The sequence below is a fragment of the Tachysurus fulvidraco genome, chromosome 26, assembly GCF_022655615.1.
Source record: "Tachysurus fulvidraco isolate hzauxx_2018 chromosome 26, HZAU_PFXX_2.0, whole genome shotgun sequence".
Lineage (NCBI taxonomy): Eukaryota > Metazoa > Chordata > Actinopteri > Siluriformes > Bagridae > Tachysurus > Tachysurus fulvidraco.
In genome coordinates this window covers 6,138,566-6,163,850 of record NC_062543.1, presented here as the reverse complement: position 1 = coordinate 6,163,850, position 25,285 = coordinate 6,138,566, and the positions used below count along the sequence as shown (strand labels likewise).

The window sequence follows — 25,285 nt, the reverse complement described above, 5'->3', positions numbered from 1 at the left end:
TATAATGTTAGTTCAACTTTAATTAGACTTTTTTAATGTAAATGAGCTACATGCATAATCTAGATTTGAATACAGTAAAAAACAAAAAAAATATTTATTAAATCATGTGGGTGTAACTTATTTTTTAAAGTAGTTAATTGCTTAAACTCACAACATTGTGTATATTTTGCAAATACTTTGTTGTTAGTTTTATTTAAAAGCTATTTAAGTTGAATTTTTAAAATGGGTGATGAAAAATTGTGCCTAAATAGTTTCAAGAAAATCCAACACATCATTTTTTTACACTGTAACCGTGACATTCACATAACTTAGTACTTAACAAAACAGCAAACAGAAATAAAATATTAATTAGAAATAGAATATTTTCTCCAGGTAAATTATACAGATTTTTTTTAACAATTAAGAATAGAATAAACAGAACAAATATAATATAGTAAAAGATTAATAAGGGCACATTTTATTAAAGTTTTCTGTGTAAAATAAACAATGTTTTTGCACAATTGTCTGTATGGTGTATATTGATTTGGTAGAATGAGCGATTTAGGTAATTTTACAAATAATAATAATAATTACAAATTAATATTATATTTTATGTTAGTTCAACTTGATTAATTAGACTTTTTTTAATGTAAATGAGCTACATGCGTGACCTCCTTTTTTTAACAATTAAGAATGAAATGAAAAGAACAAAAATACTAAATGAAGGATACAAATTTTACACAGAAATGACTGGAATTAACATATTTAGTAAAGCTATAAATTAAGTGTACTACAAAACTAGCTTGCACAAAACAGTCAGTAAACAAAAAGTGATGACCTACACAGAGCAGTAATATAGACACAGGTGTGAATCATGTACAGTAGTTGAGCTCCACCTAATCAAAACACGATTCATCTCGTTTACCGTGTGCAACTGTGTCTAACATTCACCATGAGATGAAATTTTGAACGTTTATTCTTACAACATATGCGTCTCACCAGTGGTGTAGTCTAGTTTTTTGTAATGAGTATACTGTGATTTTTTCCCCCTCCCAGCCTCATACGCACCCATCCTAGAGGGACACCCCATTGGCACCACCATATTCACTAATGCATAAAATATGCATCTACATGTAATTTAGAGCATTATTAAAGACTGCTTATGTGTTATCAACATTCCAATTTATTATAAGCAACAAAAGACTTGTCAACTGATAAAACCAGTGCTCCAGGTCCCATATTCATATAACATTTAAGGCTAAATGTAGATCTTAAAGGTTTAGTTCACCCAAAAATGAAAATTGTGTAGTTTCTTTCTTCTGGTTAACACAAAAGTGAACTTTATACCTTTAAGAGCTACATTTAGCCTTAAATTTTATATGAATATGGGACCTGGTGCACAGGTTTTATCAGCTGTCAATTTTCAATGTACATTTAAGAGTGAACAATAAACATTTGTTCAGTTTTATCATCAACAATCTTTCATTGCAGAATATTATGAACTGAATGAACTGGTAGTTTACAAATCTTTCCAAATACATTTGTACTCGGGCTGTGGGTGAAATGTCACCCGAAGCTGCTGCAGCTTTAGGCGCAGGCTTCCGAAAACACTCAGAATGTAGTTTGAGTCTGCTTTCGTTTCAGATCTTCTTTTACTTAGTTATTTAATTTCAAATTTGCGCCAAAAAAGACCGCCAAGCAGCTGATTTTCCTCCTTGGTACTGTAGGTGACGTCAGATCAGATCACAGGCCACGGAAGCCCCAATGGTCCAAAAATGTTAGTGATTCGCAATCGCAACCACACTCTGTGTTCGCAACACAGACGGGGTGAATTGATGAATGAAAGTTCTGTCACAAAACGATATTGTTACGTCTCCTCACGCTTTTTAGGTGGGTATACGGAAGTGGATATACGGCGTATACCTGCGTCTCACCCACAGCACTTCTTCCTTGTTCTACTGCACATCATTCAATCAGCACGTAGTAGCGCCACCGGCGCAGCCAATAGGAAGCGCGCTCACATTAACGCAGGATTGAACTTAAACAACCCTCGAACTTTAATACTTATAGCCTTATATATACTGCTGGAAAAAATGAAGGGCACACTTCTATTACACACTGGATCTCGATAAACCAAATATACAAGTAAAAAATAAATACTTCACTAATCACAAAATCATCTGTCTGAAATGTCAAAACTAAATATTCTCAAAAACAAATTCTTCTTCACTATGTTGACCTACAATTTACTACACAGCAGGAATTCACTTTATTATTGTCGCAGTCTCTTGTTTCACTCTGATTGGACAGATACAGGCGCGCACTTATTCAATATTTTTGAATGACGTCAGAAATTCTGCGCGTTCACTTGTTACCATTTAAATGTAAACTCCAGACTGAGGTCCGCGACTGCTTAAGAGATTCTGTTTAAACGCTTTACTCTGATCTTATACTGACATTTAACGCTTCTGATCACGAGTGGAAACTTGATTTAACATAAGGAGCCGAGATATCAGGTATTTGTATATGTTATAGTCAGATATCAGAAATAATCCGATCGTCTTTCTTTTGTTTTTTAATTTATTTTCCAATCAGGAGGCGAGAAAATGCTGCTATGCTGCTAACTTGTTGATGATGACGACAATGTTTTGAGTCCTTAATCTTTATTTATTTTACGAATCATTTGTTAATGTAGACGGATGAATGTGTTAGATAGCCGCCCTGCATCTAGTTAGCGCTAGAGATCAACTGTCACAATCTAGTTTGCAACTGTGTAGATGTATAAACATCTATAGTTCAATAACACTGAGCTCATATCTGTTGTTTACAAATCATTTAGCTGGGATGGAAGTCCTGATCAACCAAAGAAACTTTCCCAACAACTTGTGGCATTTGGTGAATGATCCTCAGATTTCTTCAATCTGCTGGGATGACAGTGGGGAAGGAATCCTGATCTGTCCAGAGGCCTTCAAAGCTGAAGTGCTATCTGCAGACAACAAGCAGATGATCAAGTTCTTCAGAACGACTAATTTCATCAGTTTTGTTCGCCAGCTTAACCTGTATGGCTTCAGAAAAGTTTGCCCAGACTACAAGATCTCGTTGACAGCAGTGAGCTTCATACAGCACTATTTCAACCCGAACTTCAAACGGGCAAACCCGGAGCTTCTGGTCAACCTAAAGCGACACACACCTTCCAACAAGGCCAAGCTTGCTGCTGGGAAAGAAACGTCCAACCAGTCAAGTCCTTTGCATCCGATGATGAAATCACCTGATATCTCTGCTGTGGTCGGTCAGTAGATGTTCAGAACAAACTACTGTATAATTCATTTTTTTATTTATGTATTCATCCTTTGTAAGAATTTGTAGGGAAAACAGACAAAGAGAAAATGTGCTGGCTAGGTAACGTTGTTGTCTTGACAGTCATCTGTACTTTTATTACTGTTCTTCTTTTAATGTTTGATTTGTCTCTGTTCAGGCACAGATTTATCTGAGCATCAAGGAACTTCTGATCACCTGCATGTTAATGGGTCCCACACAACACCCCAGTCCTCCCAGGCATTTGTAACAGGTCATGATGATTCAAGCTCTGAGTTCTGTCACCTCCAGGTGGATTTTCTGTGTACACATCTATCTAGTCCAATGCAACAGGGCTTACATTGTGCAGTGCCTGATGGGAATTTTGATGCCTCCATGCCTGATTACTCACCATGCAGTTTTAATGCACCAGGTGATGAATAGTTAAAAATATTATAGTTTAATTACTCTAAGCCTACTATACAGCCCGGTTACATGCTGCATAGCAAATACAATAGTTTTGGCCATTAGTATGATGTATGCTTGCATGCAATTTGAGATGTAGCCAAGTCCATTGTTTTACAATTTTAGTGTTGACAGATAATAGGTAACAGGTGTTTATCCAACCTCCATGAGTATCACTTTTTCTATCAAAATTTTTTCCCAATTATAGATTTCTAGAAAATATTAATTAAGATGACATATAATAATATCAGTCAATATAATTCTCTTATATATTGTACATAAATTATTAAAGCATAAACCTTATGGTTTTTCATATAGAACATTAAAAGTGTTTTGTGGTGCTTTATGCACATGATTTCTGTTAATTTAATAGAACCTTAATTCAGACAACCAGTATATCAGTCTGGCCTTACATTGCACATGATCAATTTCCGTGTCCATCGAGTGTTTATAATCAGAATCAGAATACTTTATTAATCCCCAGGGGGATATTGGGTATCACAGTTATTTTAAAACCTTATATTAAACTAGTGTCTTTCAAAATAGACACTAGGACCTGCTTGTGTTGTAATATTGTTCCAGAATAATGTATTAGTGAGATGTTGGTAACATGTTACTCAACAGTCAGTCATTTGTCTGCCTTCATTGTTGTGTTTTTGTTTTATTGCAGTAAATCAGTGCTGTATCAGTGATGTCCAGGACTCCTCATATAGCCACCTCCTGTTTACTGGCCAGGATCCAAACTGCCAATCAGCTGATTTCCCGGACTCCTCATATAGCGACCCCTTGTTTACTGGCCAGGATCCAAACTGCCAATCAGCTGATGTCCAGGACTCCTCATATAGCCACCTCCTGTTTACTGACCAGGATCCAAACTGCCAATCAGCTGATGTCCAGGACTCCTCATATAGCCACCTCCTGTACACTGACCAGGATCCAAACTGCCAATCAGCTGATGTCCAGGACTACTTATACAGCGAGCTCCTGTTTACTGGCCAGGATCCAAACTGGCAATCAGCTGATGCTCCAGATCCCAGGAAGAGTCACATGAACCTGGACACTATATTCGATGCATAAGATGAAATGAATTTTTATACTCTGCCCACCATTGACTTATTGTGAAGACAATTAATTATCATTAATTATCAGTATACCATCTATTTCATTATTCTGAATCATTTAATCATTTCTTTAATAAAATAAACATGAAACATGAATATACCAATAGCTGTTGCCGAGTCATTTATTATATCAATTGTAATGTGATATTTGTACGAGTTTAAAATTTGTACATCAGTCTTATCATAACTAATGATATTTAAGATTAACTATTTAAGAATAACATTGCATGTATTGATAATTTTTTGTTTAGATTTAAATATAAATTATTATTGGTATTTTTACAAGTATTATTTAAATGCAAATTTGACTTAGCAATAAATTCTAACCATATCTTAAAAGTGAATGTATGAAACAATGCACAGAAATATTGGGCTTGATGCATGAAATGTACTAAATGATTTATTCAGCAAAGTAATTTATTTTTTGTAGCTTCTATACACTTATTTTTGGTAAAGTTTTGGAAAAGGTTATAAACAACGTTCTAATATGTAACAAAAAAATCTGAAACAAGAATCAATACAGAATATTGAATGTGCACAATTTTGCCTAAGATTTATATATACAGCAGGCTGATGGTGGTTTAGAACCAGTATGAAGCTTTAAAGCGTGCCCTAGAGGTTTAACTTACAGAGACTGGTAAGTCATTGCAATGTGTTCTGAGCAGATATCATGAGAATGATATTGTAATTATTTTCCTGCACACAGAGCAGTAATAGTGAGACAGTAGTGAATCATGTAGTTGTAGTTGCTCCACACACAGCAGTTCTCCAATGCTCTGCTGCTCAGTCAGTATGCTGTAAAAAGTTATTTGTTCTCTCAACATCTATAAAGTGATATGATGAGTAACTATTATTTAAAACATTACATATTTAATTTTTTTTAGCTTTTCTTCACTTTTGCATGCAACCTGAAAATATACATCATAATGTGAACTTTAAACTATGCATATAGTCAAATTAAAAATGTGTGTGGACAAAAACTGTTAAAAGTAAGTAAATGTAGCACGAAAATGTAAGTATTAAAATGTAAAGTATAATTTTTACTTCAGTGTCTAAATAAATTGTACGTGTTCCTTCAGTAATATAGATTGTGGTTATTTATATAAGTGTGTGCTTTCCCAACAACTTATGTACCGGCACAATAATCCGCCAAGGAACTGAGTGGGAAGCAATTAAATCGTGACACGTTAATCATCCTTGCAGTTTGCTGTTTATTCTCCATCCATTTGAAGATTGTTTCAATATACCTGTAGCAATGTATAACAGTGATTTGCTCAAGGTGAACAATTCTGCTTCTCAATGAATATATTATTATACAGTGATTATATGGTCAACCAAAAAATATGTGCTCCTGCACTCACCCCCATGCTTCCAAAGCTACACACAGGTGTTTTAACCTTACATAATTACTGACGCCCCTATTCTCCCATGGTCACCTGACATACACTTAACATGGCTGCAACAGCCTAGTTTTGGTCCAGACCCGAGCCAGATTCGGTCCGCTTGTGCCAGATTTGGCCTGGATCTGAGCCACGCTACATTGCTGTGTTGCTCGCCTGATATATGCAAAAGGACTGCATAAAGTTTGACTTTACACTTTAAATATATATGTGAGGGTGTTTAGTAAATATACTATCATGTCATGTCATATCACTGTCATGTTATTTTTACATGTAGGCTACTTGCATCGAGTTTGGTGTTAGATACCGTCTTCTCTCTGTGAACAATTTTTTTCTGAATGCATTTGAAGCTCCTGTCTATAACTTTTTCCTCTGTCACCAAAATTGTTGCTTTGTAGCTGTAAAATCATAACTGACAGCTCAAACATAAACTTATTTTTTTAAATCAATTTTTAATTGTGATTCAATTGTAGGGGAAAGTTTACTGCATTATAGAACACATATAACTGATTTTTTGTCATGTTTATGTCATTAGTGTTTTGTGTTACATTTTCTTGTGACTAATTCAGAAAGTTCTGCATTGACATTATATGTGGAGGACGTAGTTTATTTCTGAAAATAATATAACACAAAATGTAAAGGTAACATTATGTAAATGTTATGTTTATAAATGCCCATCTTTCAGTGCAGCAGCAAAAACAGATTAGATGACCCTCCATCATTAACAAGCCCTGTGCTAATAGTGTGTGTGTGTGTGTGTGTGTTTTTTCTACTTATTTAGACTGCTGCTTTCTTCATTCTGCCCACCAATGTCTTATTGTGAAGACAGTTAATCATCATTAAGCCATCTCTTGCATTTTTCTCAAACATTTCTTTAATTAAAAAAATAAAACATGAATATACCAATAGCTCTTGCAGAGGCATTCATTTTATTAAACGCAATTTGATATTTGTATGAATTTAAAATTTGTACATCAGTCTAATCATAATTGATATTTAAGAATAACTATTTAAGAAAAACATTGCATGTATTGATAATTGTTTTTAGATTTAAATATAAATTAAATATAAACAAAAAAATCTGAAATGACAATAAATGCAGTACAATATTGAACATGTTCAGTTTTGCCTAAGAATTATTTATAGGCTGATGGTGGTGTAGAACATGTATGAAACTTTAAACAGTGCCATAGAAGTTTAACTTATAGAGACTGGTCAGTCGTTACAAAGTGGTCTGAACGGACATAATTTAATATACTGTAGAACACGCAAGGTGTAACAGACAACAGGCCTTGCTGTAAATATGGATAAAATGTATAGTTCACATTGGATCAAATGTCAGTGTGTATAAAAATGATGCATTACAGAGTTATGGATGCTTTCATCTGTCCAGCTTACTGAGTAGCATGCACAAAGATTGAACAGAATTCACTTTGTCTAACATGAACCAAGCATGTGATGTACTTCATTTCACTCTCGTAATATAAAACTATCATTAGGAGTAAAAGTAGTCTGAGGTCTGAGAGTAAATAGACCTCTTTGTACTTGCGTCTCATAAGAAATAACATGACCTCCAGATGTTGTATTTTGTACAAAAGCTGCAGTAGTTGAATAAGTCAAAAGTAAACAAACAAACAAATTAAAATGTCAGAAACAACTGTATCTGTGCCCAGAAAAATGTATAAAGAGGGTCCAGAGGTTCTGTGTATGTACAAATTTAAGTGCCTCTAATCTGATTTACAAAGTCACAATTAGGCAAAGAGAGAGAGAGAGAGAGAGAGAGAGAGAGAGAGAGAGAGAGAGAGAGAGAGAGAGAGAGAGAGAGAGAGAGAGAGACAGACAGACAGACAGACAGACAGAGGGAGATTATATATTTTTATATAATATTTAAACATCAAATGAAATTTGGACTGGTGTGATCATTTATAACTCTCTATTAGTTACTCTCCTGATCACCAATCACATCCAAAGCTAACAATTCATCTTGTAAGTAATAAAGCATAAAGGCCACATGCGGTTGTGTGTTATTTTCCAATAACAGCATTTCCCGAATTGCCACAACAATCTCATTTATGATTTATATATATTAATAAACATCATACTCGATTTGTCTATCTATATTTACATACAATGTTCTCATACATACTGTACATATATAAACTAAATCCTCGCAGTATTCTTTTATTTTTAGCTGTTTATCTAGATTTGGAATTATCGGATTAATCCCATTTACTATCCCTAGGCAATATTCTGCTTCTCTCTCTCTCTCTCTCTCTCTCTCTCTCTCTCTCTCTCTCTCTCTCTCACTCACACACGCACGCGCGCACACACACACACACACACACACACACACACACACACACACACACACACACACACACACACACACCACGCGGACACAGTCAGTGTGTAACAGGTAGACTTGCTCCATGACATCCCCAGGTAGGGAGACTCGGGCTTGTTTCCACACACATCTGAATCTCCTTTTCACGCACGCCGCAGCCCTGTCCACACGCCTTACACGTATGGGGTCAGAATTGTTTCGTTATTCTGAATAAATACACTATGATCCACAAATAAATATAAAGAGTTTCACAAATATTTTTACAAATTTCACAAAAAGAAATGAAATTCACAAATAAATAAAATGGGATTTGCAAATAAAAAAAAATATTTATAAATTGTATTTATTTGCGAATTGCTTCCTGCTCATTTGTGGATCGCGTTCTGTGCATTTGTGGATTTGAAACATTTCTAACGTCAAGACGTGCACAAGAATCCACAAATAGGTGGACTCCGCCCACCGTCTACTCCAGCCAATCGGACAACGGTCTCGTGGCGCTGACCAATCGTGGCACGGTCTACCTCAAACCAATCACGTTCTGATTTACTCGCACTATCACAGTGTAATATGTACTGCAAAATACGATAAAAAAACAAAAACAAATAAAAAACATTTGTCGCAGATTCGAGCTCAATGTGGTAACCCTGTATGGATTGTAGCCAGCACTAAGGGTTAGTTCAATTCTGCTTTCTTCGGAAACGATTTCAGCATCATCAATGGGTCCAGGGGTAGTGTGAAGAGCGAGTAAATCAGAACGTGATTGGCTGGAGTAGACGGTGGGCGGAGTCACCTATTTGTGGATTCTTGTGCACGTCTTGACGTTAGAAATGTTTCAAATCCACAAATGCACAGAACGCGATCCACAAATGAGCAGGAAGCAATTCGCAAATAAATACAATTTATAAATATTTTTTTTATTTGCAAATCCCATTTTATTTATTTGTGAATTTCATTTCTTTTTGTGAAATTTGTAAAAATATTTGTGAAACTCTTTATATTTATTTGTGGATCATAGTGTATTTATTCAGAATAACGAAACAATTCTGACCCCATATACACGCGCTTTACCAATGAGCAACTTTCCGACCTCGTGTTTACAGACACTTTCCTCTGCGACACACGGCTTGTAAAAGGATCTCGGATTTGTGAGCAGAACTTCGAACCGGGGGATTTTATTTTCTTTCTTTATTCTTTTTTTTCTTGGAGAGGTTTAACATGATGTCCGAGAGAACTTTTGGAGGACCGACTGGCCGGATCGACTTGAAAGAAATCGCACCTGATTACGGACAGCGATTCATTCACATTTATTAATTAGTTTTTTACACCAGGACTAAACCTTCGTTTCGTCAACGAGGAAAAATCTGACACAGTGTCCGAATATTATATTTCAGTGGTTCGCAACCGGCCTTGTAACGGAGCGCATAAAGCCAGAAGGGAAGTCACGCGTTCAGGTTCACGTTCTGCGTCCGTTTGCATGACGCAGCTTTGGAGATCTGACGGCTTCGGATAACCGAGTTATGATCAGGCCACCTGTTGATTTATGAGGAAATGCATAACCGCCGAAATGTAACCATCTGATGGAGATCTATGAGTGCACGATTACAACCGTGCACGATACAAACGTTTCTGGTCGCCTGAAATCTTGTGTCTGCTTTCCTGAGCAGAAGCTTAAAGGGAATCCGTGTGTCTGGAAAAGTTGCACATTTGATGCACACGTTACGAGTCGTGCGTCCAGTCAGGACCTGTGCAGTCCTGTTCATACTCTGCAACTGACAACATTAATTACTATGATAACTGCTTTTCCTGAGATATTGTGAGAGCAGATTAAAAAATAAGTTTCCTTATTATTACTGTTAAACACCAGAAAATGCAACAACGTTAGTCTGCACTTGTCTGTGACAATTTTGTATTAAAAGATTAATAAGGGCAGATTTTATTAAAGTTTTCTGTCCAAAATAAACAATGTTTTTGCACAATTGTCTGTATGGTGTATATTGATTAGGTAGAATGTTAACTGTGCAGGAACAATTTAGGTAATTTCTTTCAATAATCACAACTCAATATTATATATTGTTAGTTCAACTTGATTAATTAGCCTTTTTTAATGTAAATGAGCTACATGCATTACCTCCTTTTTTTAACAATTAAGAATGAAATGAAAAGAACAAAAATACTAAATAAAAAATAAATTAAGTGCTCTACAAAACTAGCTTTCACAAAACAGCCAGTAAACAAAAAGTGATGACCTGCACACAGAGCAATATAGAGACAGGAGTGAATCATGTAGTTGTAGTTGAGCTCCACCTAATCAAAACACGATTCATCTCGTTTACCGTGTGCAACTGTGTCTAACATTCACCATGAGATGAATTTTTGAACGTTTATTCTTACAACATATGCGTCTCACCCACAGCACTTCTTCCTTGTTCTACTGCACATCATTCAATCAGCACGTAGTAGCGCCACCGGCGCAGCCAATAGGAAGCGCGCTCACATTAACGCAGGATTGCGCTTAAACAACCCTCGAACTTCAATTTACTTAGCGCGATTGAATTGAATGACGTCGCATTAGCTTGTTTTACTCCGATTGGACGGATCCACGCGCGCATTTAATTAATATTCATGAATTTCTCCAAAACGTTCTAGAATTACGGCGCCTCCACTTTTTTATTATTCCAGTTTAGACTCCAGAAGTCTGCGAGTGCTTAATGGTTTCCAAATAGTTTAAACTCCTCTGATCATGAGTGAAAACGTTGATTCAACAGAAGGAGCCGAGATATCAGGTATTTGTATATGATATAGTCAGATATCAGAAATAATGATCGTCTTTCTTTTATTTTTTAATTTATTTTCCACTCAGGAGGTGAGAAAACTCAAGAGAGCTGCTGCTAGCTTGTTGATAATTTTTTTATTTCTTAATCTTTATTTGAGGAGCTCTTTTCCAAAACGCTATAAATTCATGTTAATAGTTTTCATGAAAATGACTTTTTTTTTTTTACCTAGACCCACACATTTTGTTTATATTCAATTTATCCTGTTAAAATGGTCTGTTAGCTCAGTCTGAACATGTTAAACAGTGATTGTTAAATGAAACAAAAATTTTGTTGAATATAAATTCAAAGTTTCTTTTTATTTTTTTTTCCAAAACGCTATAAATCCATCCTTTATTTAAAAAAATGGTGTTTTTTTATATATAAAAAGAGACATGAACCAACAAGAAAACATGCAACATATGACATCAGGGAAATAAATAACTTCCAAATAAAATAAATAGTAACATACAAAAACATCTGTCGCCTCAGACCACTGCCATGTTGGATTGCGTCGAGCGCTCACCGAATTCTGATTGGTCGAGAGGACATATAGCGTTTAGGCAAAAAACAGGTTTGGCGCTTATCGCGGTTTGGAAAGGAACTGCATCTTGCAGTACATTATAAACAAGGAAATATAGCGTTTTGGCATGAAACATTGATGGAGCAGTATATAGGTTCACAACACAGCAAAATGACATGACAAACTCTTTTTTTTATTTTTTTATTTTGGCGTTTATCGCCTTTTGGAAAAGAGCTCTTCATTCATTCATTTATTTGTTTGTTTGTTTAACAAATCATTTGTTAATGTAGATGGATGAATGTGTTACATAGCCGCCCTGCTGACTAGTTAGCCCTAGAGATCAACTGTCACAATCTAGTTAGCAATTGTCTAGATGTATAAACATCTACAGTTCAATAACGCTATCTGTTGTTTACAAATCATTTAGCTGGGTCGGAAGTCCGGATCAACCGAAGAAACTTTCCCACCAACTTGTGGCATTTGGTGAATGATCCTCAGATTTGTTCAATCTGCTGGGATGACAGTGGAGAAGGAATCCTGATCTGTCCGGACGCCTTCAAAGCTGAAGTGTTATCTACAGTCAAAAATCAGATGAACAAGTACTTCAAAACAACAAATTTCATCAGTTTTGTTCGCCAGCTGAACCTGTACGGCTTCAGAAAAGTTTGCCCAGACTATGAGATCTCACTGAAGCAAGTCAGCCTCATACAGCACTTTTTCAACCCGAACTTCAAACGGGCAAACCCAGAGCTTCTGGTCAACCTAAAGCGGCTCACACCTGCCAACAAGGCAAAGCTTGCCTCTGGGCAACAAGTGTCCAGACAGTCAAGACCTTTCCATCAGATGCTGAATTCACCTGAGAACTCTGCTGTGGTCGGTCAGTGGATGTTCAGAACAAACTATATTTCATTCTTTCATTTATACTGTACATTAATTCATCCATATACTGTATATTCATTCATTCATAACCACTTGGTCAGTTTCAACTAAATCAAAATGAAACTGGGTGCTCTAATTGGGATGCCAGCCCATCACACACATTCACCCCAATATGCTATTTATTAGCATAACCAATTTATTTCCTGGTATGTAAAAAGGAGGATGTAGGAGGTATGAAATCTAAGTATATTAAGCAGCAGACAGTACACAGAAACAGTAATGTGATCTCAGGATTGAAACAGGGTTTTTTGGATCTATATTGTGACAACACTACCCACTACCCCACAGCTGTAGTAGCTGAACTAGCTTTAGCACTCAGAAAACTGTCCAAATAGGAAAGGTTACTTTTTTTTTTTACATAAAGTAACTAACTGAATGAAGGATTGGAATTTATAGACAAATGCATGTAGGAAAGCATAGTACATAGATTTATGGGCCCAATGTGCATATTAAGAGCACTTGGACCTGTCCATCTTACAAAGAATTTGTAAGAATGTGTAGGAATTTATAGAGAAAACAGACAAAGAGAAAATGTGCTGGTTAGCTACCTTTGTTGCCTTGGCATTCATCTGTACATTTATTACATTTCTTCCATTAATGTATGATTTGTCTTTTTCTGTTCAGGCACAGATTTATCTGAGCATCAAGGAACTACTGATCACATGTACTCTCAGCAGGTTAAGGGGTCTGATACAAAACCCCAAACCTCCCAGGTATTTGTAGCAGGTCATGATGATTCAAGCTCTGAGTTCTGTCACTTCCAGATGGATTTCCCATGTGTAGATCCATCCAGTCCAATGCAAAAGGTCTCATATTGTTCAGTTCCTGATGGGAATTTCAGTGCATATTCCTCACCATGCAGCTTTTCCGCACCAGGTGATGGCACTTTATTATTATTATTATTAATATTATTATTTTGCGCATGATTTCTCTGGACCCTTAATTCGGCCAGCCCTTATATTAGTCAGGTTTTAAATTGCACATGATCTAATTCCGTGTCCATTGAGTTTTTATAATCGGAATCAGAATACTTTTTAATCCTTTTTACTTTTACAATCACACCCCCAGTGTCACCCATATGAGGATGGGTTCCCCCTTGAGTCCGGTTCCCCTCAAGGTTTCTTCCTTTACCAATTTAAGGGAGTTTTTCCTTGCCACTGCTGCCTGAGTCATCTCAGACTTGCTCATAGGGGAATAAATACATACACACTGTGAACTATATACATATAATAATCTAGAATTTTTATTCTGTTAATACTTATTTCTTTTATTATTCGTTAATTCCTTTATCATTAATTATGTTTACCTTCTGCTCTGTGTTTATGTTCTGTAAAGCTGCTTTGAGACAATGTCTATTGTAAAAAGCGCTATACAAATAAACTTGAATTGAATTGAATTAATCCCCAGGGGGAAATTGAGTCGCCGTGCCACGGCACGGAAGACAAAGTGCCCACTAGGGGATGAGCCAGAAACAAGCTTCATTGCAGCTTTAAAGCATTAAATCCTCTAAAAACACGAAAAAACCTATTTACCTAGTAAAGTTTATACTCTCAAGATTTTCTTAAGCCCACACACAAAGCATAATATGATTCATAGCCGTCATACTATTTTTAAAATATTTTTTGGAGAAAACTGACCTAGGTGGCGCTAGACCAGTCCACAAAAATCCTCACAGGTCCAAGGAACTGGAATCTGTGAGCCTTTTAATCCAAAACGCTTTGGTCGCCTCGCAAATATTCCGTTTGTGTTCCGAAAACTGGAAACAGTAGTGCGCCACTATCTTGTTTTTCGGCTCTAACTTCTCATTGGGGGTTTCAAAAATTCTAAATTTACGTCATATTTATAGCCCAGGGCCTAACGAATCAAACAAGTGCTCACTTGAGCCAATCGGTGCTTGTATTGCAGAGATAGACGGCTGAGAAGCCAATGATGTCATGACATCATTTTTGGAACCCGCCTTTGACTGACAATTACTCCTTCCAATAGCAATGAAAAGGGCTGGGACCTCTACAGCTCTTTAGCCAATAAGGAGACGATTCCAACGATATGCAACATGCCACGTCTCCAAAGCCTGGAGCTGCGTGAAAAAGGTGCGCACAAGAATTATTGCGCAATCCTTGTTACAGGCCTTTTTTCCACAGCAGACTTGTAGACAGAGAGGCTCTATGTGTTTTAGGCCTTTTAAACTGAGCATGCAGTCTTTTAATTCAAAGTTACAGTAAACAAGTACACAAGAAACACATGACCGGACGGACATGTCCGTAGAAAAATATTTTTATTGAAGCCATTTTTGGGTCTTTTCACTTGAAATTATTTTTGGTGAAAGCCAAGACATGTGGCTATGACCCTCAGTTGTTATTTGGTCCCTAACATGTTCCAGAGAAATAAGATTAATCAGTTTATCAGGTAAATAACTCAGACGGAAATCAAAACCTTCCATTCTAGCCTCTGTAACTTTGTGCCAGTAAGGCCTATCTGTCTAATCAATCTGACACTTGTATCTGAAACTCTTCTTTCCAATGAGACCAGGCTCAACCCTGTGTGTCAAAGTATGTGGGAGCTGTACCACTTTTTGTTGGGTAGGTCATGTAGGTGAAAAACCTGCAATAGGGGGCGAGATCCCTAAGAGGTAAATTTTAAAACTTATTTCACCTTGCCCTTTAGTCCAGTAGATGGACATTAGGAGCTGCATTGCATTTTAATATTGTTCCAGAATAATGTATTAGTGAGATGTTGTAAACATGTTACCCAGCAGCAAGCTGTTTGTCAACCTTCATTGTTTTGTTTTCATTTTGTTGCAGTGAATCATTGCGGTATCCCAGACTTCTTGGATTCCAAAATGCCCTGCTCCCAACAAGATGTTGCCTCCACTCATTGTGGCTATTATACTGTGAGAGCTGAGAAACTTTTTTTAGTTTACATACTAATCAAAAGGAATTGTCAGTCCAATTAATTTAGCCTGTTTAACTACAATAAGGTTGGTTAGGAATGTAAACGTAAAACCTTAATGTGTTCTGTAACAGAATTTTATCACTTGTCCAGGACTACTCATTTAGCCACCTCCAGTACACTGACCAGGATCCAAGCTGGCAATCAGCTGATGCTCCAGATCCCAGGAAGAGTCACATGAACAAGGGCACTGTATTTAATGCAGAAGATGAAATGCAGGTCAGTTTATACAGAAAGTATGATTATACAGTTAAGTCAGATTAGATGATATCCATCAAGAACACCCCCTGTGCTAATACACGTTTTATAATATCTGCCACAGTGTGTATATACTATAAGACTAAACACTTTATCCATTACCAGGTTTACTACTGATAGTTCAAGAATATATTGTTTTAAATAAAAACAAATAATTATTTGTTGTGAGAAATTCTTATATTTGGAAATCATACTATGTGCTTCATTTGAAATGGTTGTTTATGAGGTGATGTGCTGCAATGGTTTATGCTATGTGCTGCTAAGCTTTAGTGTGTGCAAATGTGTGTGTATGTGTGTGTATGTATGTGTCTTCTCCTTATTCAGGTTGCTGGTTTCTTCACTTTGCCCACCAATGACCTGTCATTGTGAAGACAGTAAATGATCAAAGACACCTTTTTATTTCCTGAATCATTTATTTAATAAAAAAGACATGAAACATGCTCTTGCAGAGGCATTAATTACATCAAATGCAATGTGATATTAGTATGAATTTAACATTTGTACATCAGACTAATCATAACTACTGGTATTTAAGAATAACTATTTAAGAAAAACATTATATGTATTATTTTTTTTAGATTTAAATATAAATTTAGCAGTACCTTGACAAGTAATATTTTAATGCATATTTGATTAATAATTTGCATTAAAAAATTATATTATAACCATATCTTAAAAGTGTATGTATGAAACAATGCACAGAAATGTAAGCCCTGAAGCATGAAATGTACTAAATGATTTATTCAAGAAAGTAATTTTTTGTAGCTTCTATCCACTCATGTGGTGCATTGGAAATATGTTATGAACAGCCTTTTAATACTTAAGAAAAAATCTGAAACGAGAATAAATGCTGTAGAATATTGAATATGCACAGTTTTGCCTAAGAATTATATATAGGCTGATGGTGGTGTAGAACAGGTATGAAGCTTTAAACAGTGCTCTAGAGGTTTAACTTATAGAGACTGGTTAGTCGTTACAAAGTGCTCTGAATGGACATAATTTAAGACATGTAACAGACCTTGCTGTAAATATGGTAAAAAGGTGTAGTTCACATTAGTGATGATATTTCTGACCTAATATCAGTGTTTATAATCTATCCAGCTTAGTGAGTAGAATGCACAAAGATTGAATTTGTAAATAGTATAGGGATGTGATGTAAGGTGGAATGCTATTTCAGTCAAGAAAGTTAACAGCAAATTAGAAGTATATCTGCAATATATTGTGATATAGTTGATTATTTTCCACTATCAGCACATCATGAGGTGTTTTATTCTTCTTATCCCAAAGCCATACCGTATTTGTCAGCACTTCTTCCCACACATCTTGGTTTGCAACACTCACACTATATAAGGACTCTGCCTTCACGTGGTTCCTTATCAGATGGGCTCCTTAGTTTGCCTAGTGGCCTGTGAACCAATCCCGCCTTGTTCCTGTTTCTGCCCTGCCTGGTTTGACTGTTTGTTTCTGGTTTTCTTTTGCCTTCCCTGCATTGCTCTGTCTGCCGGTGTACCGTATTATTGGACTGTTTATTACTCTGTGTTTTTACCTGTCCTGCATGCACTTAGTGATGGACCAGAGAAGCTTTCAGCACATATGTATGAGCAAAAGGTTAATTACTCGGAGCTTTTCAAGTCAGAGCTCGACGAGGACCTCTGCTGGTGAAATTGAGAAAAAGCGCTGTGTAACAAAATGTTTCATGACTGATCGACGTTAAAATTTTGGAAGCAAAAATTAATGGATAAATTCGACGATTAAGCATAGATTAATACATTAATAGAAAATTTAGAAATATTTTTAATAAACATTTTGTATTGTGCATGTGGACATTTTTACTGTTTGCAAAAAAATAAAAAATGATCAAACACACGCGCACACACACTTACACCAATTATAATAAATCTATGAACAATTCATCAGCCTTATTCGTTCACAAGGCACAGAAGAGTCAGGGGTACACAAATAACTCAGGACCAGCATGTATAAATGTGGCTAAATGTGCATGTGCTAAAGTGAATTATCAGAGCGGGGGATGTACTTGCGTACTGCAGTCTAGCAAAAAAATCTTATTAGGTTATTAATATTAGGGTACAATTAATGATGCATTTATGCGTAATAAATATTGTAAGATCTTTGATAGTGGAACACGGAAAATAGCACAGATTCGGGGGATATGAGTAACATAAAATCAGTGTGAATTTAAGTGTTCTTTTCATCAATAGTGGCAGTTCTACGAGCCTGCAGTCTACTTATAACATCTAGGTGGAGGCCTTCAGACCTAAGAGATGAAGGAGTCCAGCCAGCGGCGCTGACCTTGGTGCTGCGCGCTTTCCTCCACTCGTCAGCGGCGTTGTCCATGGTGCTGCACCGCCGCTGCTTTCCTCTCCCGGCATGATTTTCTCGGCGAAGAGCGCAGTTTCCCTCGTTACGTGCAGCGGTGCGGCAGCCGCCGCCACAACATGTTACCTCTTTTTTTTAAAAACAACATGTTCATGTTTAAATGAGTATATCTCAGAAACTACAAGGTGTATTTGAATAATTTGGTACCAAAATAAAGGAACACGTGAGATTGCTGCAGAAGTATACTTACAAAAATAAGTAACACCCACATGATTTAACAAATAATATATATAATATTATATTATATTATGTTAAACAATGAAGGCTGACAACGGCTCGCTGTTGGGTAACATGTTACCAACATCTCACTAATACATTATTCTGGAACAATATTACAATACAATGCAGATCTATCTTCTGGAATAAATGGCAAGGTGAAATATCAGGTTTTAAAATAACTGTTATAAGGTAAGGTAAGGTAAGGTAGCTTAGGTAAGGTAAGGTAAACTTTAATTGTCCCCAGTAGGGAACTTTGTCTTGGGCCTTCACCCAAGCTGCAGCCATACAGTACACACATTGGACAAATACAATTCACAAAATACACAGAATATTGAATACATAAAATTACAAATCTATACTTCCTCTATATAACAACTTTACAGACAATACACAATTTCCCCCTGGGGATTAATAAAGCATTCTGATTATAAACATTCAATGGACACAAAAAAGATCAAGTGCAAAGCCTGACTAATATACGGGCTGGCTGAAATAAAGGTCCATTAAATCAACAGAAATCATGTGCAAAACAATAAACAAACAAACAAACAAACAAACAAACAACAATAATAATAATAATAATAATAATAATAATAATAATAATAATAATAATAATAATAATAATAATAATAATAATAATCAGTGTGCTATCACCTGGTGTGTAAAAACTGCATGGTGAGGAATGAGGCATGAAGGCTACAAATTCCTAAACGTTAAATATGTGTAAACTGTATTGCTGATATAACAGCTGAATGTCTAAAGCAACATGGGAAGGTGTTGGACAATCAACTGAGTAAAGTTGCATGCATGTTCATTAGGAATTGTCCAAACTCAGAACTAGTGTTGACATTTCGTTCAAAAACCATAGACAAATGGACAGTTTATGAAGTGCAAAAGATTCCATGTCAGAATCAGTCAGACCATACAAGTTGCAAGAAGACTCTGGGATGACTTCTTCCTTGTTTATGGCTTTCACAAAAGAATTCATTCGGACCAGGGAGCTAATTTGGAGAGCAAGTTAATGAAGAAATTATTGACCATGGCAGGTGTAGACAATACCATAGCACCCCATGGGTAACCGCATTGAGAGGTTCAGTAGGACTCTTGGAAGCATGATCAGGACATTGCCCCCTAAAGCAAAATCAAATGACCACAGATGTTGCAGCAGCTTAACTTCTGGTACAACTGGACAGGATATGAGACAATGGGTTTTACACCATAATCCTCTTATGTTTGGCACAGTTCCTCGTCTCCCAATTGACGTCCTGTTTCAAAATGAGCTTCTGTATGAGGATATGGTGGATTACAAGGTCCAAACTGAAAAAGACTTGCGCGATGCACATTCAGAAGGAGCAGGAATGACAGAAAAGACTATACAACAGAAAGGTGAAGGGTTGTCCACTGGCTGTTGGGGACAGAGTGCTTGTTGCAAACAGAGGTGAAAAGGGTTAAACAAAGTTTCTGACAAATGAGAGTCATTTCCTTACCTTAAGAAGTCATAGCAAAAGAACATGTGACGTTCAAGGCACATAGAGGCTGCAGTAACAGATTTATGACATGAACAAACAGCACAGAGACAGTTTAGACTCTACAGCGAGTTCTTTTGGTTCTTTAGTTGAAAGCATTTTCACATAGTGACATTTTATTTCATGCAAAGTTATGAACACAAAGGAAACAGCCTTAGACAGAGATTTGAAATCAACTAAGGAGTTAGTAAACAATGACATTTTTTGAGGTGTAACAGGCATCTCTTAAGTCTACTGTAAGGGTTAAGTGTGTCACTTATATTTATGTACTCCTTATGGAGAACCTATTAATTGGCAAATGATCATACTTCATGTAGTTTTTTTTTTCTTCTTCGATTTCCAAAGTCCAACTTGCATGTCATTACTAGAAAATGAATCGTTTAAAACAAAAAACATGGATAAACATAACAGGGCCCTCAAGTGTCACACACTGAGTGTGACAGTCACTCATTTCAGTCTTTTGTCATGCTCTCCCGCCACACATTGTATTTCTCATGCAGAAAAACATACTATTTATCATATTTAATATGCCGCAGCACCCAAAATGTATCTGTCCGCAATGCTGTCTCTATGGAACCGGGCAGGAATCAAGCGCGTCTAGGCTAGAGTTCTTAATCGAGCCTGACATTTATCAGACAATCAGAAAAGAGGCTACACAATAGCCAATCAGAAAATAGCACTATTGTATATGGGTAAAATTTAATACAACAACCAATGAAAAAAGGTCAACCAATGGTCAGTTTGAAAAAAACCTCAACACGAATTTATTAATGAAAATTGAACAAATTGTATTTGGTTAAAATATGGTCAGTGATCTTGGTGAAACACAGTTTTGTTTTTGTTTTGTGTTTGTGTGTGTGTGTGTGGGGGGGGTGCTGTTTTTTTTTTTTTTTTTTGAAAATGTCACTCTTGCCTGTCTTCAAAACTTGAGAGCCCTGTTTACAGCCCGTTCAACACCTGCTCAGAACAAGTAGTCTAGGCCAGTGTTTCTCAAACTGGGGACCCCGGCTTGATGACATTTTATAAAATAATGAATTTATCATAAATTCTGTGTAATTAAATCTCAGAAAAAATAAGGCTACTCACCAGCAGCAATACACTGTATAATTTGTTTTATTTATTTATTTATTTATTTATTTATTTATTTATTTATTTATTTGGTGGGGGGGGGATTTCTAATATGTCACTCTTGCCTGTCTTCAAAACTTGAGAGCCCTGTGACATAATATACAATAAGTATAGAAACACCAGGATGACATTAACCCTAGACATTTAATATTGAATCACTGTCTGCTCTTATTTAAAAATGTATTTAAAAGATTTTGAACATGCTGTAACATTAAAAGGCATTGGTAGGTACAGCACATAAAGAGATTTTTTAGTATTCAAGATCCTTAGTTTTCACACTAAACTCTACACTCCATAGCGGTAGGTGGCGATAATGGACATTAAACTGATCTGCGAACTGCCTTAAACCATTGAATAATGACCGCCGTCGCAGATTAATGACGTCATACATTCGCCCGAAGCGCAAATAAGACTACTGATCTAGAGTATTGCAATAGAGATATTTATTTTTATCAAATTAAAAAAAGAAAAACAAACAAACAAACAAAAAACATCATGTCAATGGAAACCGTACCAAAGGATCTTCGTCATTTGCGGGCTTGTCTGCTCTGTTCTCTCGTCAAGGTAGATTATTCTTATTGCTAGTGCAGTGTTTACATGGAGTTAGCTTAAATGCTAAGTGATAAATGTGAGTTAAAAAGCTTTAGCTTGAAGAACTTATTTTATAAAGAGTTATTTTGTTACACATACATATATATATATATATATATATATATATATATATATATATATATATATATACACGTCGTAATGACTTGTATTGTTGTCTCTTGGTCCGTTTTTGTCTTTATATTAGCTCAGCATGTAGCTGTTATACGTTCCACAACAAAGCAAAACATTAAATAAACATAACAATAAAGAGTGAAGATGAGGAAAACTTTTACTTTGTAAATCTCTGACAACAAAAACCCACTCAAGAGATACCTAAAGAAAGAAAAGCCTGGTAGTTAGGCTGTGATTAGGGCGCATGGACGTTTAAGCATCATAGAGTTATGGTGTGTTTTAAATATGAGTTAGGTGTGAAATATGAGGTCTAAATGTAAACGTAGATTAAAGTGCAGGTGCACAATGAGCTTTAATTCTTTTCTATAGGCTTGTTTTATTTTACACCTAGTATGCAAATACCAGACGAACACATTACTTATGATAAGTACGAAGGTTAAGGTGTTGGACTACCGGTCTGAAGGCTGAGAGTTCGAGTCCCAGAGCCACTAAGCTACCACTTTGGGCCCTGAACAAGGCCCTTAAGCCTCAATTGCTGAGCTGTAGAAATAAGATAAATGTAAGTCTATCTAAATAAGTGTGTCTGCCAGATGCCATAAATGTAGTTAGTAATAACAAAAAGCCTTATTTACAGAACTTTCCACATTTTTTTTCACAATACACAATGTACATTTATATTTAGGATAAGTAAGTTTAAAGTTAACAGGTGTAGAAGTGAAACATGATCTGGTTACACTTGTTTTCTCTACAGACTATTGACCAGTTCGAGTATGATGGCTGTGATAACTGTGAGTCCTACCTCCAAATGAAGGGGAACCGGGAGATGGTTTATGAATGCACAAGCTCCTCCTTTGATGGGTATGCTGCATTTTTTATTTTATTTTTTCTTAATCAAAGAGTAGACAATTTTGAGACAAATAAAGTTGCTTACTGTGTGTTCTCCTGACAGCATTATTGCAATGATGAGTCCTGAAGACAGCTGGGTGGCTAAATGGCAAAGAATAGGTAACCATATACATATTCATATACTATGGTACAAGTCAATGTCTCCTTTGTTTATATGTTAAATTTACAAATCTGTTTTCTTTCACAGGAAATTTCAAGGCAGGTGTCTATGCTGTAACCGTAACTGGAAGATTGCCTCCAGGTTTGTTATGGAATTATTCCCAAGACCAGTCTCATTTGTGGGTGTGTGTGTCTGAGTGTGGGGGTGTCTGAGTGTGGGGGTGTCTGAGTGTGGGGGTGTCTGAGTGTGGGGGTGTCTGAGTGTGGGGGTGTCTGAGTGTGGGGGTGTCTGAGTGTGGGGGTGTCTGAGTGTGGGGGTGTCTGAGTGTGGGGGTGTCTGAGTGTGGGGGTGTGTGTGTGTCTGAGTGTGGGGGTGTGTGTGTGTCTGAGTGTGGGGGTGTGTGTGTGTCTGAGTGTGTGGGTGTGTGGGTGTGTGTGTGTCTGAGTGTGTGGGTGTGTGGGTGTCTGAGTGTGTGGGTGTGTGTGTGTCTGAGTGTGTGGGTGTGTGTGTGTCTGAGTGTGTGGGTGTGTGTGTGTCTGAGTGTGTGGGTGTGTGTGTGTCTGAGTGTGTGGGTGGGTGTGTCTGTGTCTGAGTGTGTAGGTGTGTGTGTGTCTGAGTGTGTAGGTGTGTGTGTGTCTGAGTGTGTAGGTGTGTGTGTGTCTGAGTGTGTGTGTGTGTGTGTGTGTGTGTGTGTGTGTGTGTGTGTGTGTGTGTGTGTGTGTGTGTGTACGTGTGTACAGGTGTATTACAGTGTCCACTAGGTGTCAAGCAAGAGCCAAAATCTCATCTTGCTGCTTTTAATATTTATGAGGATCAGATGAATGCTGGATTTTCCAAATAATGTGTAGTTCACTGTATAGATGTATTGACTTGCGTTTTTTTAAATGTACAGTCTATGTTTGCATACCGGTCTGTTTTTGTATGTCATAGACTTTACATTTTTACTTTACACCCCTAAATATGAACAAATGCAGAACAAAAATAGTCATATTTATTTTGCATATTCAGTTCAGTTTCATTTGTTAATTGCTTTTTCTGGTATTGACTGTCACATTTTTTTGAGCTGTGTCATATAATGACAATCTGTATTAAAAAGAATGTTCATTCTGGGCATATTGTGAATACGTAGTCATGGGATAAGGACAGGGCAGTATTTCTGATCAGGGCTGTAAGTAATAATATTTTACTGTTGTTGTTTTTTTTCCTCCCAAGTTAAACCGTGTCCTTTTTTTTAATGTGTTTATTAGGAGTGGTGCGAGAATTAAAGAGCAGAGGAGTCATCTACAGGTCCAGAGACACAGCAGTGAAGACATGAGGCATGAGAACCAGCACAGATTTGGCATCGTATCTCAGAAAAGTTCCTCAGCTAAATGCTACCCTATTGATATGGTCGTCCCTCGGAAGAAGCCGGTTACAGCCTGTACTTCTGACTCACCTCTGATGTATGAATAAATATCTAAAAGCCCTCAAATACTAAACTGGTGAACTCTGTTAACTTTTGTTTAATTTTCTTTTGCTTCATTTATGTCTGAAATCTTGTTTCTTTTAATATCTAAGAGAAGTCTTTCTTTCTCATTGTTGTATATTTATCTGGTTTGATTGCAAACCAGCAGCAGTGACTTTATTGGTTGGAGAATACATTTGAATAAAACCTTTTTACAAAACCATTGAGGGTTTAATGAGTCTGTCCTGCAAACTCACATAGTTCACATACGCCTGCATTTGAAAAAATCAAGATATTTGTTCGATTTGTTAGAAGTTTTATGGGTTTATTTGATATGATATTAATAATATATACAATATATTGTAGATCTGTAGGACTCCACAGACTCTGCTAAAGGAAGTCACAGGTCAAAGCTGCCAATAGCAACATGGGATTTTATTAAATTTTACAAACAAAATGAAATATTTATACATGACCAATTGTCTGTTTAAATACTGACTCAGTTACGTTAATGAATATAATGTTACCAGCCTATTACAGGTCTCAATTGTGCCAATTGATAATTAGTCATTTTTATTTGTCTGTTATCAAATGATATTCATAGTATAAGCTGAACAGGGGAACATCCTTTTGAACAGTCATTCACAGCACTTGGGCGTATAGGGAATTTTTGGAGTCGTCTCGTATAATGTGACGTGTAAAAAGATGGCTGAAGTCATGTTAAGACTAATGATCACCAGCAGGGGGAGCTGTAGCTCTT

General features: G+C 36.5%; 3 protein-coding genes across 4 annotated transcripts; all 3 read left to right on the top strand.

Annotated features, from left to right (window-relative positions):
* The first annotated feature begins 2,355 nt into the window (after positions 1 to 2,355).
* On the top strand, positions 2,356 to 4,923 carry LOC125140278 (heat shock factor protein 5-like). Of its 2 annotated transcripts, none has more exons than XM_047809012.1 (4): positions 2,356 to 2,495; positions 2,819 to 3,268; positions 3,461 to 3,706; positions 4,409 to 4,923. In XM_047809012.1, exons 2-4 carry the CDS (start codon positions 2,824 to 2,826, stop codon positions 4,813 to 4,815), a joined length of 1,098 nt encoding a protein of 365 aa, XP_047664968.1. In that variant the 5' UTR covers positions 2,356 to 2,495; positions 2,819 to 2,823; the 3' UTR covers positions 4,816 to 4,923. The 2 variants fall into 2 exon arrangements, with proteins under 2 accessions (XP_047664968.1, XP_047664967.1); XM_047809011.1 differs by having other exon boundaries at positions 3,455 to 3,706; positions 4,409 to 4,917.
* Positions 4,924 to 11,248: 6,325 nt separating this feature from the next.
* On the top strand, positions 11,249 to 16,522 carry LOC113634125 (heat shock factor protein 5-like). Its single transcript, XM_027132865.2, has 6 exons — positions 11,249 to 11,386; positions 12,364 to 12,813; positions 13,500 to 13,751; positions 15,677 to 15,765; positions 15,918 to 16,043; positions 16,407 to 16,522. The coding sequence occupies exons 1-6, from the start codon at positions 11,344 to 11,346 to the stop codon at positions 16,449 to 16,451; spliced, it is 1,005 nt and encodes a 334-aa protein (XP_026988666.1). The 5' UTR covers positions 11,249 to 11,343; the 3' UTR covers positions 16,452 to 16,522.
* Positions 16,523 to 21,714: 5,192 nt separating this feature from the next.
* supt4h1 (SPT4 homolog, DSIF elongation factor subunit) lies at positions 21,715 to 24,748 on the top strand. Its single transcript, XM_027132869.2, has 5 exons — positions 21,715 to 21,916; positions 22,827 to 22,933; positions 23,025 to 23,080; positions 23,169 to 23,222; positions 24,329 to 24,748. Exons 1-5 carry the CDS (start codon positions 21,848 to 21,850, stop codon positions 24,394 to 24,396), a joined length of 354 nt encoding a protein of 117 aa, XP_026988670.1. The 5' UTR covers positions 21,715 to 21,847; the 3' UTR covers positions 24,397 to 24,748.
* Positions 24,749 to 25,285: the final 537 nt, after the last annotated feature.